Source organism: Symphalangus syndactylus, chromosome X (assembly GCF_028878055.3).
Source record: "Symphalangus syndactylus isolate Jambi chromosome X, NHGRI_mSymSyn1-v2.1_pri, whole genome shotgun sequence".
Classification (NCBI taxonomy): Eukaryota; Metazoa; Chordata; class Mammalia; order Primates; family Hylobatidae; genus Symphalangus; species Symphalangus syndactylus.
Genome location: NC_072447.2, coordinates 133,097,768 through 133,113,555, shown reverse-complemented (window position 1 = coordinate 133,113,555; position 15,788 = coordinate 133,097,768). Strand labels below are relative to the sequence as shown.

The window sequence follows — 15,788 nt, the reverse complement described above, 5'->3', positions numbered from 1 at the left end:
AAAAAAAGAAAAGGAAAGAAAGAAAATCCATCCACAGCCAGGCATGGTGGCTCACATCTGTAAGCCCAGCACTTTGGGAAGCTGAGGTGGGCGGATCACCTGAGGTCAGGAGTTCGAGACCAACATGGCCAATATGGTGAAACCCCATCTCTACTAAAAATACAAAAATTAACTGGGCTTGGTGGCATGCACCTATAATCCCAGCTACTGGGGAGGCTGAGGCAGAGAATCCCTTGAACCTGGAGGTGGAAGTTGCAGTGAGCCGAGATTGTACCTAGGTGATCAGAGCAAGACTCTGTCTCAAAAAAAAAAAAAAAGTACAATCCATCCTTCAAGATCTGATTGGTTCCGCTCAATCAGAATGTCCTTCCTATCCTGCTAGTACCAATTAAATTGTGTCCCTCCTTCAAGACTCGATTCATGGACTCTGCCTCCCCAGACCAGCCTGTCCTAAGTGAGCTATTTAAAACTTATTGCAATTGCCACTCTTTCAGCAACTGATCATGAATACCCTGTGACATCTATTATAATCCAAACTGTTACTTAAATCTTCAATGACCTGTACCTATTTAGTGTCCCCAATTAGCACATTACCTCCTTGAGGAGTGGGAGGGACTGTATCAACCACATAACATGGCACAGTGCAAAGCATCAAGGAATGGTTACTGATGGAGCCGGTGGGAGATGGGGACCAAACTTTGAGGTAGGTGACCTCTGACCTCCCCTCTGCACAGGCACTCACCCCAGGTGCTCCACTGCTCTGGGCCTGCCCTCCCTGGCTCAGTGCCCTCATGGTATCCCCGACCCCGCCCTCCACCTTAGCACTCAAAATTTGTTACTATTTTGAACATCCTCTACCCTTAAAGCAACTTCCCTGTCCAGTTTCTTTCCTACTCCAAGTGTGAAACTAGCTAAACTGATTAACCTGTGCTGATACAGTTATGGGAGAGGGCTAGAGGAGAATCTCAGGAGACAGGTTCATTTTAACCAGAGTCAAGTGGCAATAAGTCTCTGCCTTTTCTTGGTTTAATGGAGTCAGGAGTCAATAGATGACCCTCATCTCCCAGCAGCGGATATGTTACTCCCTCCTCTGGGTTCCCACAGCACTTTGTTTTCTTTATTTTTTTGAGATAAGAGTCTCCCTCCGCTGCCCAGGCTGGAGTGCAGTGGTGCAATCTTGGGTCACTGCAGCCTCTGCCTCCCGAGTTCAAGCGGTTCTCCCGCCGCAGCCTCCCAAGTAGCTGTGACTACAGCTGCGTGCCACCACGCCTGGCTAATTTTTGTATTTTTAGTAGAGACAGGGTTTCACCATGTTGGCCAGGCTGGTCTCGAACTCTTAACCTCAAGTGATCCGCCCACCTCAGCCTCCCAAGGTGCTGGGATTACAGCCCTGAGCCACCTCACAGCACTTTGTAAATACCTCGTATGGCACCACTTAGCACACTGCAGTTCCTTAATTACATGTTTATGTAGGGTTCCCCGCCAATAGGCTGTGAGCCTCAAGGACAGGGACTGTGTGTTAGTCGCTGATGTATCCCTAGTGCCTAGCACAGTGCCTGGCACACAGTAGGTTCTTAATAAATGCTTATTGAAAGAAGGAACGGGTCCTGATTTTAATTCTGGGACTTCTGCCCTATGCTATGGCAGGCAAGAGGAGACGGAGGAGGACAATCCACACTTGGGAGCTAAGGCGGCTTTCTGCCCGCTCCTATAACACTGCAGGCGGCTACTTCCTTTGCCCCTGGAGTGTTACAGACATCCCCGGATCACAGGGTCCACGAGGAGCCCAGGGCTGCTTGCCAGCTGTGCGTTGCTGTCACCAGGTGCCACATGCAACTCCTGAACTCCCACCCTTTGTTGCTGCCCGCTTCCAGGGACTGCCTCGCCACTATTTCCTCACCCCTGGGTGGGGCTGTGCGGTGGAAGTGTCAGCTCCGGTGGGTGGGGCGGGACAAGAAGTTATTCCGACGGTCACAGGCCTTTCTGATCCCATCTTGTACTCCAAAAGAGGCAGTTGCCTCCAGCTCTGAAGCCGCTGGACCTGGGGTGAGTGAGCTCCTTCCCCTCCCAGATTGAGGTCCCAGCCTCCGAGAACTTCGGGCCCCGGCGCGCCGGACGTGGAGGCCGACGTCCAGCAGGTGGCGCTGCCGAGCCAGCGATGGCGGGAGAGTGGCCCAGCGGGGCCCGGGAAGGGAGGGGCAGCCAGGGTAGGGCCTACCGTCTCTGGCGGAGGCGGCCGCGGCTGGCGTCTTCCAGTCCCCCGATCTTGCCCCTGCGCCTGCAACTGTCCCCGGACGGTTCTGGCCGCCACCAAAGCCCTCCGCTGCTCCAGAGCTTCGAACTTTCCCCTCGACCCCAGCCCCCTTCACTTTCCAGGGGGAATTTAGCCGGCCGCCGAATGCGCTCCCCCATTGGCCAGCGGCGCTCTGGCCTCGCCCCCGGCGCCCCCTCCCCCAGCCTCGCGGACCAGCAGGTGAACACGCGGCGTCGCAGTCACCCGGCCTGCCCTCCGCTCCCCTCGCGCGCCGCCGCCTTCTACCGTGAAGCGGGAGAGCGACCGAGGCGCCCCAGACAGTCGTTTGCTAGCGGAGGGACCTGACCGTCCGCCGCACGAGCCCGGCTCCCAAGGACCGGCGCGGGGCCTAAAGACGTCGCCCCCAGAGGCCGGACGCTGCGGCTCTGCCGGCCCCCGCCCCGCCCCGCGCGCTGGCAGCCGGAGCGCTAGGGAAACAAGTGGAGCCCCGGCCCGTCCCTGCTGCGGGGTCCAGAAGGCCCGAGCACTTCGCGTCCCCCTGCCCAGCAGTTGAGCAGACGCCCCTGGGGCGGACCCCACCCTTCCCCAGACACACACACACTGGTCTTTGCATGGGCGGGACACAGTTAAACACCCACCAGGCCTCCCGGTTATTGGGTTAGAGTATGGAACGGGCAGGAGTTTACTGCCCCATTCACCACCGCCCCCAACCCCACCTACTCCAAATAGGGATGCAGAGACTATCCCTTCTCCCACCAAGACTTGAACAGAGCCTCTCTTTCAAGCCCAAAGAGCGTTCTGATAAGACCCTCATTAACCGTAGGTTCGTGAGCTCGGCATGAAGGAGGAACTAATTTTGGCTAAACATCTTTATGGTCCTCAGTGTGATGCTCTGTCAGTAGGTGGGTACATTGGCCTCCATTTGGCTGATGGAGCAATGAAGGCTGGGAAAGACTAGGTTCTCGCCCAAGGTCAGCCTAGGTAGTTAGGAGTGGTGCTGGCTCTTTCCTCTACACCATACAGGACTGGGAGATCTTTTAATAAGAGGCCACCAAGCCATCCTCACCCCAATCCTGACTGGAGATGTAGATTTAATGCCAGGGCCCATACTTCCTGCCTTGATCTTTCCAACCTGGCAAAAGGGCAGTGGGACTCCAGGTAAGCCGTGGGCAAACAACCCCCAAAGCAATAAAACAATCTGCTGTTTGGTTTTGCTTTTAACTCCCCTTGCCTCCAAGCCTTTGCTCAGATTGTCCCCTCAGTTCAAACACTCTTTCCTGCCACCTCTAATTCCTACATTTCTACTTTTTAAAGTATCAACCAGGCATCACCTCTTCTAGGATGTGTTCCCAGGGCCCTTGCCCATCCCTCTGAGCTCCCATAGCATCCTGGGACTAGTTGAATTCTTATACTCACCACATGGCTTTCATAACCTATCAACATGTCAGATTTCTCGACTTAACTGCAAGTTCCAAGCACAGGATCGACCTGAATTCAGAACCACTGTGGGCTTGTTTGGGAATCTGACAAAGGTGACTATTGCATAGGGCCTTGGGATCAGAAAGTGGGGAGAGGAGGGCCAATGAGGAAGATTAATGCTATGGTTCAAAGAGGATGATGCTTGGACCTGGGTCGAGCCAAGCTTCTGAGGCTTGAGCAAAGACAGCAGCTTAGAGTTCACTCCTGAGGACGGCTGGACTCCAGCCGGCCGGACGCACAGATCCCTTTGCCTCTACACTCTCTAACAGGGCTCTCCAGACTCGAAAGCCACAGTGAGAGGCCCTAAGAGAATAGAGCTTCAAAGACCCTCATGCCAGGCCTCTCGAACATCCTCTTCCTCTCAGTCACTGGTGCATTCTGGAACCAGCAATCACAAGAATCTTAGTTTCTACCACTGTTTTTCAGAAGTGGGAGGAAAAACTGCAAAATCCAGGATGGGCATCTTGCCTTCATGGTAGCTCGGTGGCAGGAAAACAGAACCATGGAAGGCCTGCACCGTGGGTGGGGAGCACTGGTACAACAGTGAGGGCAGTGATGAGGCCATGCAGCCAGATGCCACCTCGGCAGGGTGGCCTAGGGCAAGCAGGGTACTTCCTTAAAGAGGCTTATTCCCATAGCCACCAAAGAGAGGGCTACTTCCTCCAACCCTGCTACTCCTATGTAAACAAGGACTGCCCAGGCACGTGCTTCGACCCCAAACCAAAGCAACAGGAGCCAGATGCTCCATTTGCCCCCACTGGCCCTGCCCCCAGGATTTGTCCCTTTCTTTTTCTTTCCAGATCGTGACCCAATGTTCACTAGCCACTCCACCTTGCCTTTGTTCATCGTACCCCTTGGGACCCACGGCTGCAAAGCAGGATGGCGGGGGCTCCCCATTTACTGAATCACAATGCCCACCTTCTGAAACCACCAAAAAGTCCCAAAGGGGAGGAGAGAAAAAGAGAGACGGGAGACAGAAGCCCTGACACAGGTTTTTCAGTATGCAAGTGTTTTTGACTCCACAGCCAGTTGCTTAAAATGAAACATAAAGGGCAGCCAGAATATACACCCAAATGCGAAAAAAGGAAAGGCAAACAGAACATGAAATAAACTACACAATACCAGGAACCCCAACAAAACCAACAAATTAAAGTCCAAAACCCCTCAACTTTATATATATATGTATATATATATATATATATGTATTTTTTTTTCTTAAAAAGGGAAAACAACTGTTCAAAACCAACTGGGCAGTATGGTGGGGGTGGGGAGCAGTCCTACAGAAGGGGGCTGAGAACTTCCCCCCCAGGAACAAAGAACAAACACAATATAAAGAAAATAACCACCAATGCTCCCGCACGGCTCAGGAGCCTCTAGAGAACAGATTGTCCCATCCTCAAACTGGCTTTTTTTTTTCCTTTTTTTTTTAATCTTTTTTTTTTCCATTTTCTTTTTTGTTGTTGTTGTTTTAGCACCTGTACAATAAAACTGTACCATCTCCAACCACAGCCAGCCACGGCGAGGCCCTCCTGCCTTTGGATGGTACATACTCTACAAGGATTGTTCGGAAAAATAGCAATTGGTAGAAAAATAAGAAGAGTGGGAGGGACAATGCCACAGAGGGGGCGGGGACAGGGAAGCAACCCAAGCTCCTCTCTCTCACTCGACAAACCCAGCACTGGAGGCCCAGAGGCCAGGGGGAGGCCAGGTGGGGACACCACTCAGCCCCAGGCCCCCAGGCAGGAGTGGAGCAAGGGCTGGAGACCACTTTCTTGCCCTTGCCTAGGAAACAGCTGACGCCTGGATTTCACATCTGGCAGTGAGTCCCAGAGCCCTCTGCAGATTCCCAAGGAGAATGAGGGGCTGAGGGAGGAGGAGGGAGGAGAGGAAGGAAAGGGGCGCTGTGAGTCTCAGAAGGGGCAGGGATGGGGGTGGCTGAGGGCTGGGAGGTGAGAGGCTCAGTATCTTGAGACAGGGAGGCCAGAACGGGGTGGGAGAGTGGAGGCAGGAACAAACTCGTATTGTGCACTCTGAGGGGGGGCAGTGAGGAAGGCGTGAGGAGGGGGGCACCCTCACCCCTCAGATCCCTTCTCCACGCTCCTTTATTAGAGTAACTTATTAACCCCTCACCTCACAATCCTCCCCTCCCTGTCAACACTAATCTCAAGATAGGGGGCTGCTGCAAAGGGCGGGAGGGGGTGGGTGGGGGAGCACCAAAGCCTCAGGATTTACCCGCAAGCCCCCAGCCCTGGGCCAGCAGCAGCCAGCTTCATTAGTCACAAGTCCATGTTCCCCCACCCCATTCCACCTCACCCCCTCCCCAGTGGGGGGAAAAAACACCTGGGAATAGCTTTGTCAGAGCTCATCAACAAAGAAAAAGAAAAGGAGGTACAGAAAGTCCCTCAATACAACAAGTTGTCTCAAATCGTCACAGTGATACAGACTTATCAGAAACCAATGAAACAATACAAATTAAATACTAATAAAATAAATACTACAGAAGACAGAAGAACACAGGGGAATGGAGTTGGGGGGCGCTCAGAGATCTGGGATTTTCTCATTTCTCCTCGGGACAGGCCAAGGCCATCCAGGGCCCAGGTTTGGTCTTGGTCATAAACAAGGAGGCCAGTCCAAGGGACCCTGGCGCCACCTCCCACCACCCCCGGGACCTCTTGTCCTCAGACATGGAGTTCAACTTTCCACCCCCATCACCAACCACGATAACAATGACGACGACAGGGAGATGAGAACTAATTGTAACCAAAAAAACAAAAACAGTCCAGTCGCTAATGCTGGCATTGATAAGGCGGCTTCTTGTTGGTCCGTATTATTGCCTCATTCTGCAGTCTGGTGCTTGGTGGGGGAAAGACAAGGAGGTGGGGGAAGGGCGAACTCGGAAGGAGAAAGAAGAGGAGGGGCTGTTTTCCCGGTCAACTGTTGCAAGACTGGAATTCCACCTCGGACCCCAGGAGCCTAAGTAGGTCTGGCTCGTACCGCACCAGCTCCACAGTCTCAGAGGAGCCTGGGGGGGATCTGTCGTCCAAGCCTCCAGGCCTCTCGGCAGGGGTCAGCAGCTGACTGGAGGCCACCTGCCTGTAGAACTCAGCCTTGGGCATGGTGGTGATTTCAAAGTGCGGGAACCGGGCCTGAAAGATCCTCGAGGAAAGCTTCAGCCTCTTCAAGACATCGGAAAAGAGGAACCAGTTGCAGGGCCTGCAAAGGCAAGGATGGGAGTTATTGAAGGAGGCTGGAGGAAGCGGTGGGGGCACCGACCCAGAACACTCTGCAAAGCCCACAAAGGCTGCGCGACCACCAATGTCTCCCATTATAACTCACTGCCAGTCTGGCTCCCCCATCCCCTGCTAAACCACAGGCTCCTTGGGTATAGCTGACGCAAATGTCTCCTCCCGTCCCCTGCAATGCCTGGCCCGGCTTTCAGCTAAATGGTGAGCACGCAATCAGTGACCACCTCTTCCAAAATAACACAAACAGGAGGCAAAGGGGCATTCTAGAACCTAAAACTCTTAGCAGGCTTCTTGGGGACTTAGCCTGAGCCCCTGTGACCTGGCATTTGCCATCTGTTGGGACCAGTCTTTCCCCCGACTCCCACCCCTGCCAACCCCGGCTGGCTTCCCTCTCCTGTTCTTACTCTTGCTTCCCCGGCCTCCTTGCTCTCCAAGATCTTCCCCAGCAGAGGGGGAGCCGTGGAGAAAGGCCTAAACTGCGGGTAATCCAAAAGGCATTTCTCTTTGGCTCTGGAATGCATTAGACAAGTTTTTTCTCCGGCAGCAGCACCATCGTTTCTGCAGGGCCAGAGCTCACATTACAGAGAGTGGAGTCTGACTTTGCTGAGCACACCCGACTGGGTGGCAGCCTGGGGACAGCTGGGAGGGGTGCTGGAGAGGCCGATCCCGGGCCAAACGCTTACATTGACTAATGAGGGAAGAAAACGCTGCCTCCCCACATTAGTGGTCCCAGTTCACAGGGTTTTCCCTCCTCACTATTCCACTACCCCAGCTCCAGCCTTTGCCACTTCTGGCCTGGGCTCTGTCTTGTCAGCCTCCTAACCGGTTTCCCTTTGCCAAGAGTCACTCTTCTGCACCCCTACCCACCCTCATTGGATCTTCTGTTACCATTACAGTTTTCTTTTCTTTTTTTTTTTTTTTCTTTTTCCAAGACGGAGTCTCTAGGCTGGAGTGCAGTGGCGCAATCTTGGCTCACTGCAACCTCCACCTCCCAGTTTCAAGCAATTCTCCTGTCTCAGCCTCCTGAGTAGCTGGGATTACAGGCACCCACGACCACGCCTGGCTAATTTTTGTATTTTAGTAGAGACTGGGTTTCACCATGTTGGCCAGGTTTGTCTCAAACTCCTGATGTCAAGTGATCCACCCGCCTCAGCCTCCCAAAATGCTGGGATTAGAGGCGTGAGCCACCATGCCCGGCCACTAGCATGATATTATATAAGACCTTCTAACCTCTTCAGACCAATGTCCACCCAATCCCTCTCCTTCTCTCTCTCTCTCTCACACACACACACACCCCACATTATATCCCCCACCCTACCAAGCACCAGCCACATGATAAAGGACTCCCCCTACTTTCTGAACTTGTATGTTTCAGTGCCTTGCTCTCCATCCTTCTCTCCTTCCAGGCCCAGCTCAGGTAGATACTGTATCACCTGTGAAACCTTCCCCCGGTGTAACTCATTGTTCCTCCATCTCCCATGGTCTCGTGGCATTTGATTCACATCCCTATTGTAATACTACTAACAAAGCCCATTTCTGAAAGGATTGCAAAAGAACCTTAAACTGTGGTTCACTCTGCAGCATAGCAATGGGGGCTCAGGGTGGACTGGAACTTTTTGCATTTGACACCCTTCTGAAACTGTTGGAGTTTTTTATAATAAATCTGCTTAGGACATTTTGTCTTTTATTAGAGTTAATTATATACTTGTCTGTCTACTGCACTAGATGGTAGATTCTTTGAAGGTCCCCAGGGTTTGACCTGGTGCAGCTGTTTAAGACATGTTTATAGAATCAAATGTTCTGTTCCAGCGCCTTAAACATCTAACCAGACGCACGATCCTTATCCCTAAAATGGAACATTTCTCCCAAATGACAGCAAGCTCTTATCTCACATGATTAGGAAATGGAGGGCTCTGGGTTAAGAAAAGGGGACTACAGATATCATACACTTGGACCATCACTTCCAAAGAATGGAAAAATGCCCTGAGAACATTCACACTAGTCATGAGAATTCAGTCTTGCTTTGGTGATTCAGAAGGCCCTTCTGCACCCCATAGGGCCTCAGAGGCATCACTCTACGCTAGCACCCCCAAACCCAACTTCTGGAAGAACAGACATTTTCACAGTGTGCTGCAGCTGTGGGGAAAGGCAGCTCTAGAGCGAGCGCTAGAGGATGTCACGCCAGGAAAACCAGCTTTGCTGGTACCGGGCTCTGGGCTAACTATGTGCCTGCCACCCAGCTCGCTGAGGGGCACGCAGCCCTCCGTGGCCCGTGTTCTGTCGGCACCTAATGCAGACTACCGTGGTCCTTTTACTGCCTGAAGCCCAAGATCCTGTTTCAGAGAGGGAGGTGCTGAATACATTGGAGGAATTAATTAACCGTGCAATACTATATCCCAGAGGCCCCGCCCTGTCCTCAGGGATCAGCTTATGCCCAGAAGAATAAGGACCAAAAGCCCCTGAAACTTGATCCCTACTAGTGCCATCATATATGCTATTTTTATTCTGATCAGGCCATGTGTGTGGGGTGGTGGGGCGGGGGAGGGCAGGGGATGCAAAGAAACTGTGGTCTGATGGTTAGAGCCCTAAACAGAGGCTCTCACTTAAAGACCTCCTCATCCATTGTCTACCTAGCTCCCTGTCCTGTGCACATCATGCTGGTTCACTGACTTATTTTGTTATTTTATTTTATTTTGAGACGGAGTCTCACTCTGTCGCCCAGGCTGGAGTGTAGCGGGCAATATCAGCTCACTGCAACCTCCGCCTCACAGGTTCAGGCGATTCTCCTGCCTCACCTTCCTGCGTAACTGGGATTACAGGCACCCGCCACCACGCCCGGCTAATTTCTGCATGTTTAGTAGAGACGAGGTTTCACCATGTTGGCCAGGCTGGTCTGGAACTCCTGGCCTCAAGCGATCCACCCGCCTCGGCCTCCCAAAGTGCTGAAATTACAACTGCTGCGACTGGCTACCGGTTCACAGGATTTTAACATACAGTTGACATTTTAAAAATAGATATCAAAGAAAAATTATCCTTACAACTGTTCGGAAAAGTATGTGAAATACATGAAGACACCAATCAGAGAGAAAAAATCATGGAGGCTAAGAACAAAAGGGCAATTCAGCCCGCATTCTCCTTCTCTCAACCAACACCTCCACACGCTGACATGTGGGGAAACGCAACAAGAGCCATGGCCCTGCCGGCTGTCGAACTCCCTCCAGAACCATCAAATAAATATTAAATTGGGTTCAATCTAATGTTACGTGTCAGGTATATTCTATATTCTAGTCTCCTTAAATAAATGGGTGATCCCCAATATAATATGCACAGTCATCTAGGCTGACAATGTTGGTAGCACCACGCTACTAACATTACGGCACTGAGAAACTAGGCTGTGGATTACTGAAGGACCCTAGTGGCCCCATGGCTATGGCAACCATATGTCCTGGCTTTTCCAGCAATCTCAACTTCAAATGTTCTATCTGTTTACCTCCAGAAACTACAAAAATGTTCCAGAGATTCTAGCAGTTCATAGGCCCAAGTATCTTTCAGATTATCTTTTATAGCCAGTAATAGTGCAAAAAAAGCTTTCCGAGAGAGAATCTAGATTTAAGGTTCAGGAAATGCAGATAGTCAATGTCCATGGAGCCTGCAGCCTCTAGTTTGAACATGACTACTCTGGGCTAAAAGGGCAGGCTAGCCTTTGTAATGTGTGATGGCACTTGTTGCCAGGTCTTCACTTCCTCGTGGAGAATTCCACCTTCCCACTGAGTGCCATGGATCTCTCAGACACTTACCCGCGGGACACTGAGACTTGGAGGTTGTAGCAAGGGAGAAGAGGCTTGTCTGAGAGTTCAAACATGAAATCATCCTCCTCCATCGGATCGTCTCCTTCTTGATCTGAGCTCCCAGGAGGATTATGTAGGAGGTCACAGGCAAACCCGTCTTTTTCCTCTGTAAGGGGAGCATACAGGGGATTAGGACTCAGATACATGTACAAAACCAAAGAAAAGAAATGCGCCAAGCAGATAAAGGGGCATGGAGGGGGTGGTGGTTGGGAGGTAAATGACAAGGCCACAGTCCCCTAGTCAGGGATGAGGTTTGCCGGTTCCATGGCTCACATCCTTCAGAGGGCACATGAAAGTTCTAGCACTGAAAGAAATCATTATGTGGCCAGAGATTTATTATATTACTCCCCCCCTCCAACTGGAAAAAGCAAGGTGACGTCAAGGATGAGCTGCTCAGCTGTTGGGAGATGGAAGCCTGAAGATACTATCAGCAGACAAGGGCAAGGTAAAAACACCTGTCTTTCTCTAGCTGCAGCTTTCCCAAGCCACCTCACTGCCTGCAGGGCTCCCACGAAACCCAGAGGGGGCCCAGCGGGTTCCTTTCCCCAGCCCACATTCTGGGTGTGGCCGGTTGCATTCCATCTTGACTTTCTCCCCTCCAGCTTCCCCCAAGGGTAGGAGTGGGTGTTTCCTTTCATCTTCAGCCCCTAGCCCAAAGGGTGAATGCTAGATGACCACCATGGATAAAGGCCTGCTGGTCTTCCAGGAGAGGAAAGCTGCGGCTAAGGGCTCCGAAGACAGTAGCTATTTCAAAAACTGCGTGTGCATCGTGGGGGCAGGGTAGGGAGGGAATGGTAGGTGTCAGGTGAGGGGTGGGGTCCCTCTTGAGTGTGAGCAATACTGGAATAGGTGACAATGCTCATAGGGGCTTCTGGCAGGGTTAAGACGAAGCCAGGGAGAAGAAAGGGACCTCGGAGGAAAGAGAATTTTTTAAATGCCCAGGGTGGGGAGTGGTGGAGGGCTAGTGAGGGATGGCTATGTCCAAATCAGTGCTGCATTTCCTAGTTTAGACAAATGACTTCTGAGTCTGCAGGGAAGGATGGGTTTGGGTTCAGGTTTGGTCTGAAAGGGTCTGTAAGCCACTAAAAGGTGAAGAAGGGATACCACCACAGGGCTGCTCCTGTTCTTGAGAAGAGGGGTGGGAAGAATCCCACTTAAAACTTACCCAACACAGAACTGCTGTAAAAATCCCAGGATACACCAGGATCACCCTCTGCCCGGCCCTGAAGATCCGAGAGGTGATCTGATGAAAGAAGAGCAGGCAGTGAGACAAGGAGGTTAGGCTGGGGAAGGAATGTCCAAGTGAAGTCCCTGCATATGGGGTTAAGGGAACAGGAGAAGGGAAGAAAGGACCACAAGAGAGGCCAGGAGTGACCAGAAAGACACACACTTCCTGTTCTCAGTCAGAGACTGCCAACAAGGGGACAGAAGACCAATCTAATACTGCCTGGCGTTTGACCCAGTGCTTTAAAAGAAAAAAAAAATCCCAATTTGCTTCCAACATTTTAATTTTTTTTTTTAAGAGTCAGGGTCTTGCTCTGCCACCCAGACTGGAGTGCAGTGGCATGATCATAGCTCACGGCACCTTGAACTCCTGGACTCAAGTGATCCTCCCACCTCAGCCTCCCGAGTAACTGAGATTGCAGGTGTGTACCACCACACCTGGCTAATGCTTTTTTTTTTTCATTTTTGTAAAGGATGGGGTTTCACCATGTTGCCCAGGCTGATCACAAACCCCTGAGCTCAAGCGATTCTCCCACCTCGGCCTCCCAAAGTGCTGGGATTACAGGCATAAGCCACCCTACCTGGCCCCACTTCCAACATTTTTAAATTGGGCAATTTCACTTAAAAATCCAGATTTCCCAATATTTCTGTGAAAAAAAAAAAAATCTGATCTGGCAACATTGTATCCAAATTCCTGCACGTCAACAGCTGGCTGGAGGGAACAGCGACACATGCGTGCTGGGCTCCAATTCGCCACTCCCCACCCAGCCTTCTTCTCCCTTTTAAGCCTGAAGGCATTTAGGTTTGGGACCTCCACTTTACATGGTGTAGAGCTTTAACCCTGCAAGCAGAATCTTAGACCTATCCCAGGATTTTAATTCCCTGCTGGTCACAATGTTCATTTATCAAATCATAATCTCTCCGATTTATAATAATATAAATAAGCATAAGTCGTTCTGGTTCATTTTTGAAGAACATGGGGAAATGGCCAGGTTTATCCTCATAAAATCCTTTTGCTTCCATTCCTAGGTATATATCCTGAAGAACTGAAAACAGGTGTTCAAACAAAAACTTACACATGAGGCAGGGCACAGTGGCGCACGCCTGTAATCCCAACACCTTGGGAGGCCGAGGCGGGTGGATCACCTGAGGTCAGGAGGTTGAGACCAGCCATGGCCAACATGGCGAAATCCAGTCTCTACTAAATATATAAAAATTAGCCAGGCATGGTGGCACACGCCTGTAGTCCCAGCTACTTAGGAGGCTGAGGCAGGAGAATCCCTTGAACCTGGGAGGTGGAGGTTGCAGTGAGCCAAGATAATGCCATTGTACTCCAGCCTGGGCAACAGAGCAAGACTCTATCTCAAGACAAACAAACAAACAAACTTATACATTAATGTTCACAGCAATTCCACTCACAAAAGCCAAAAGATGGAAACAATCCAAATGCCCATCAACTGATGAAATTTGTGATGGAAACACACAATGGTTCAGCTGCTGTGGAAAAGTTTGGTTGTTCCTCAAAAGGTAAAACACAGCATTACCATATGACCTAGCAATTCCACTCCTGCTATATACCCAAAAGAACTAAAAACAGGTTGTCAGACAAGTACCTGTCTGTGTGCACGTTCACAGCAGTTCTATTCATGGCAGCCAAAAGGTGGACATAGCCCAAACATCCATCAATGGATGAATGGATAAACAGACAAAAATGTGGTATATCCATACAGTGAAATATTATTCAACCTTTAAGAGGAGATTCCGACACATGCTACCCACATGGATGCTACGTGACAGAAGCCAGACACCAAAGGTCCCATATTGTATGATTCCATTGAGATGAAATGTCCAGAAGAGGCAAACCCATAGAGACAGAAAGCAGATTGGTGGTTTCCAGGGCCTGGGGGAGAGCGGGAGGAGATGCTTAATGGGGACAGGATTTTCCTTTAAAATTATGACAAAGTTTTGAAACTAGATAGTGGCGGTAGTTGCACAACATTGTGAATATACTTACTGTCACTTAATTGTACACTTTAAAATGGTTAAAATATTAAACTTTGGGTTCTATGTATTTGACCACATAAAAGTTCTAACAATATTTTGTTTACTTGCTCTACAGACAAGATAAGACAAATGAGGAGGCTAAGGCCACCCCTTAGCCTCCTCATTTCCTAGCTAGGCACTATCTAGTGGAATTGTTTCACCTCTTATTCCTACCTGGACAAAAAGTAGGTCCATTGGCTTTCATGACAAATCCAACTTTACCATCTAAGGGTACATGGCTCAGCCAATATGCCACCCTGTACAACTGGCAAGCTGACTTAGTTGTGTATGATTGCCACCAGCCCTAGGTGGCACCTGGGCAACCGGACAGCAGACAGTCCAAAGGGCACAGGTGAGGTGAGGGTGCCCCCCAAAAAGCAAATCCCAGGAGGAAGTTGGCAGCCAACTTAAAGGAGCAGAGCTAGTTTCCCCCAGTGAGAAGCACCACCATGACCCAATATCCCTTTGGGATCATCCTATCAACAAGAACACCTATTAGCATTGTGAGCTACTGAAATGACTCATTTCTTTAGCAACCTTCCAGGTGATGCAGGGTTTCCCCCAGTAGGAAAAGGCAGCCAGAGAGAAGCTTTCAGAGTCATGGCTGAGCAACCAGAGTGGGAAACCTCTAGTCATGCACATTAGATCTTCTGTGCACTCCCTGAAAAACAACTGCAGTCCTGCTGTCGGCTCAGGTGCTCCTCTGTACCCCATGTCACTTGAGGGTTGGAAGTAGTTTCTTCCAGAAACATTTGTCAGTTAGGTGGGTGTGTCTTCTGTGCCTAGCCCTGTGTTAGGTGTTATGGGAGATTATGGAGTGAGAGCGTAAGTTCTAAAAAGACAGGGACCATGCCTGTCCTGTTCACCATTGTCTCTGCCATACCTAAGCCCAGTGCCTGGCACATAGTAAGAGCTTAATAAATATATGGAGAGGAAAGGAGGGAGGAATTCCTACAAGGCGAGACTAGAAAGTGCTTGCTTAACCAACATGCCGAAACACATGCATTCAAATGACTGCTGTCCCCCTCCCCCACAAGAGGTCACACAAGGATTCCACGGGAGCAGCCCTAGCTCACCACGTTCCTGGGGCTCCTCTCTGGGAACTTCCTTCAAAGCCTCCGGCACATTCCTCTAATCCTCTTCACTGACTACCAATCTTTGTCATTTGCAGGTGAATTTGCCTTTTTGAGACAGCCAAAAGTTAACTGGGGTGAGCAAAGATGCTAAAGCTCAAACAGGCCCATGAGTGGCACACAGGAGGAGCTCCAAGATTTGGTCGGTGGTGTGGCTTCCATTGCCATTTCCTCACGGACATTCACATACAGTCCAGATGAAGAGGGACCTTCCTTTCCCTTGATTCCCCCCACCCCAGCCACGCTTCCAGCCCTTTTCTCTTATCCTTTCCTTGAAAAAAGTACCCTAAGTCCAGCAATTCCACTCCTAGGTATATGCCCCAAAGAACTGAAAATGGATACTCAAACAAGTATTTGTACATGCATGCTCACAGCAGCCCCATTCAGAACAGCCAAAAGGAGAACACAGCCCAAAAGTCCATCAATGGCGTATATATCCACATAAGAGAATATTAGTCAGCCATAAAAAGGAATGAAGAATTGAAACCTGCTAACACATGGCTAGACCTTGAAAACAGTATTCTACATGAAAGAAGCCAGACACAAAAGGCCCCATACTGTT

General features: G+C 50.5%; 1 protein-coding gene across 7 annotated transcripts in view; it reads right to left on the bottom strand.

Moving 5' to 3' along the window:
• Positions 1 to 4,721: 4,721 nt before the first annotated feature.
• BCORL1 (BCL6 corepressor like 1) overlaps positions 4,722 to 15,788 on the bottom strand; it is a 77,056-nt gene continuing 65,989 nt past the window's right edge. For all 7 annotated transcript variants that reach the window (XM_063634733.1, XM_055266848.1, XM_055266849.2 and 4 more), the window contains 3 exons: positions 11,992 to 12,069; positions 10,776 to 10,932; positions 4,722 to 6,946 (listed from right to left, as the gene is read on the bottom strand). In XM_063634733.1, coding sequence (XP_063490803.1) covers positions 6,664 to 6,946; positions 10,776 to 10,932; positions 11,992 to 12,069 — 518 coding nt within the window. In that variant the 3' untranslated portion in view covers positions 4,722 to 6,663. The remainder of the gene's footprint in view (positions 6,947 to 10,775; positions 10,933 to 11,991; positions 12,070 to 15,788) is intronic.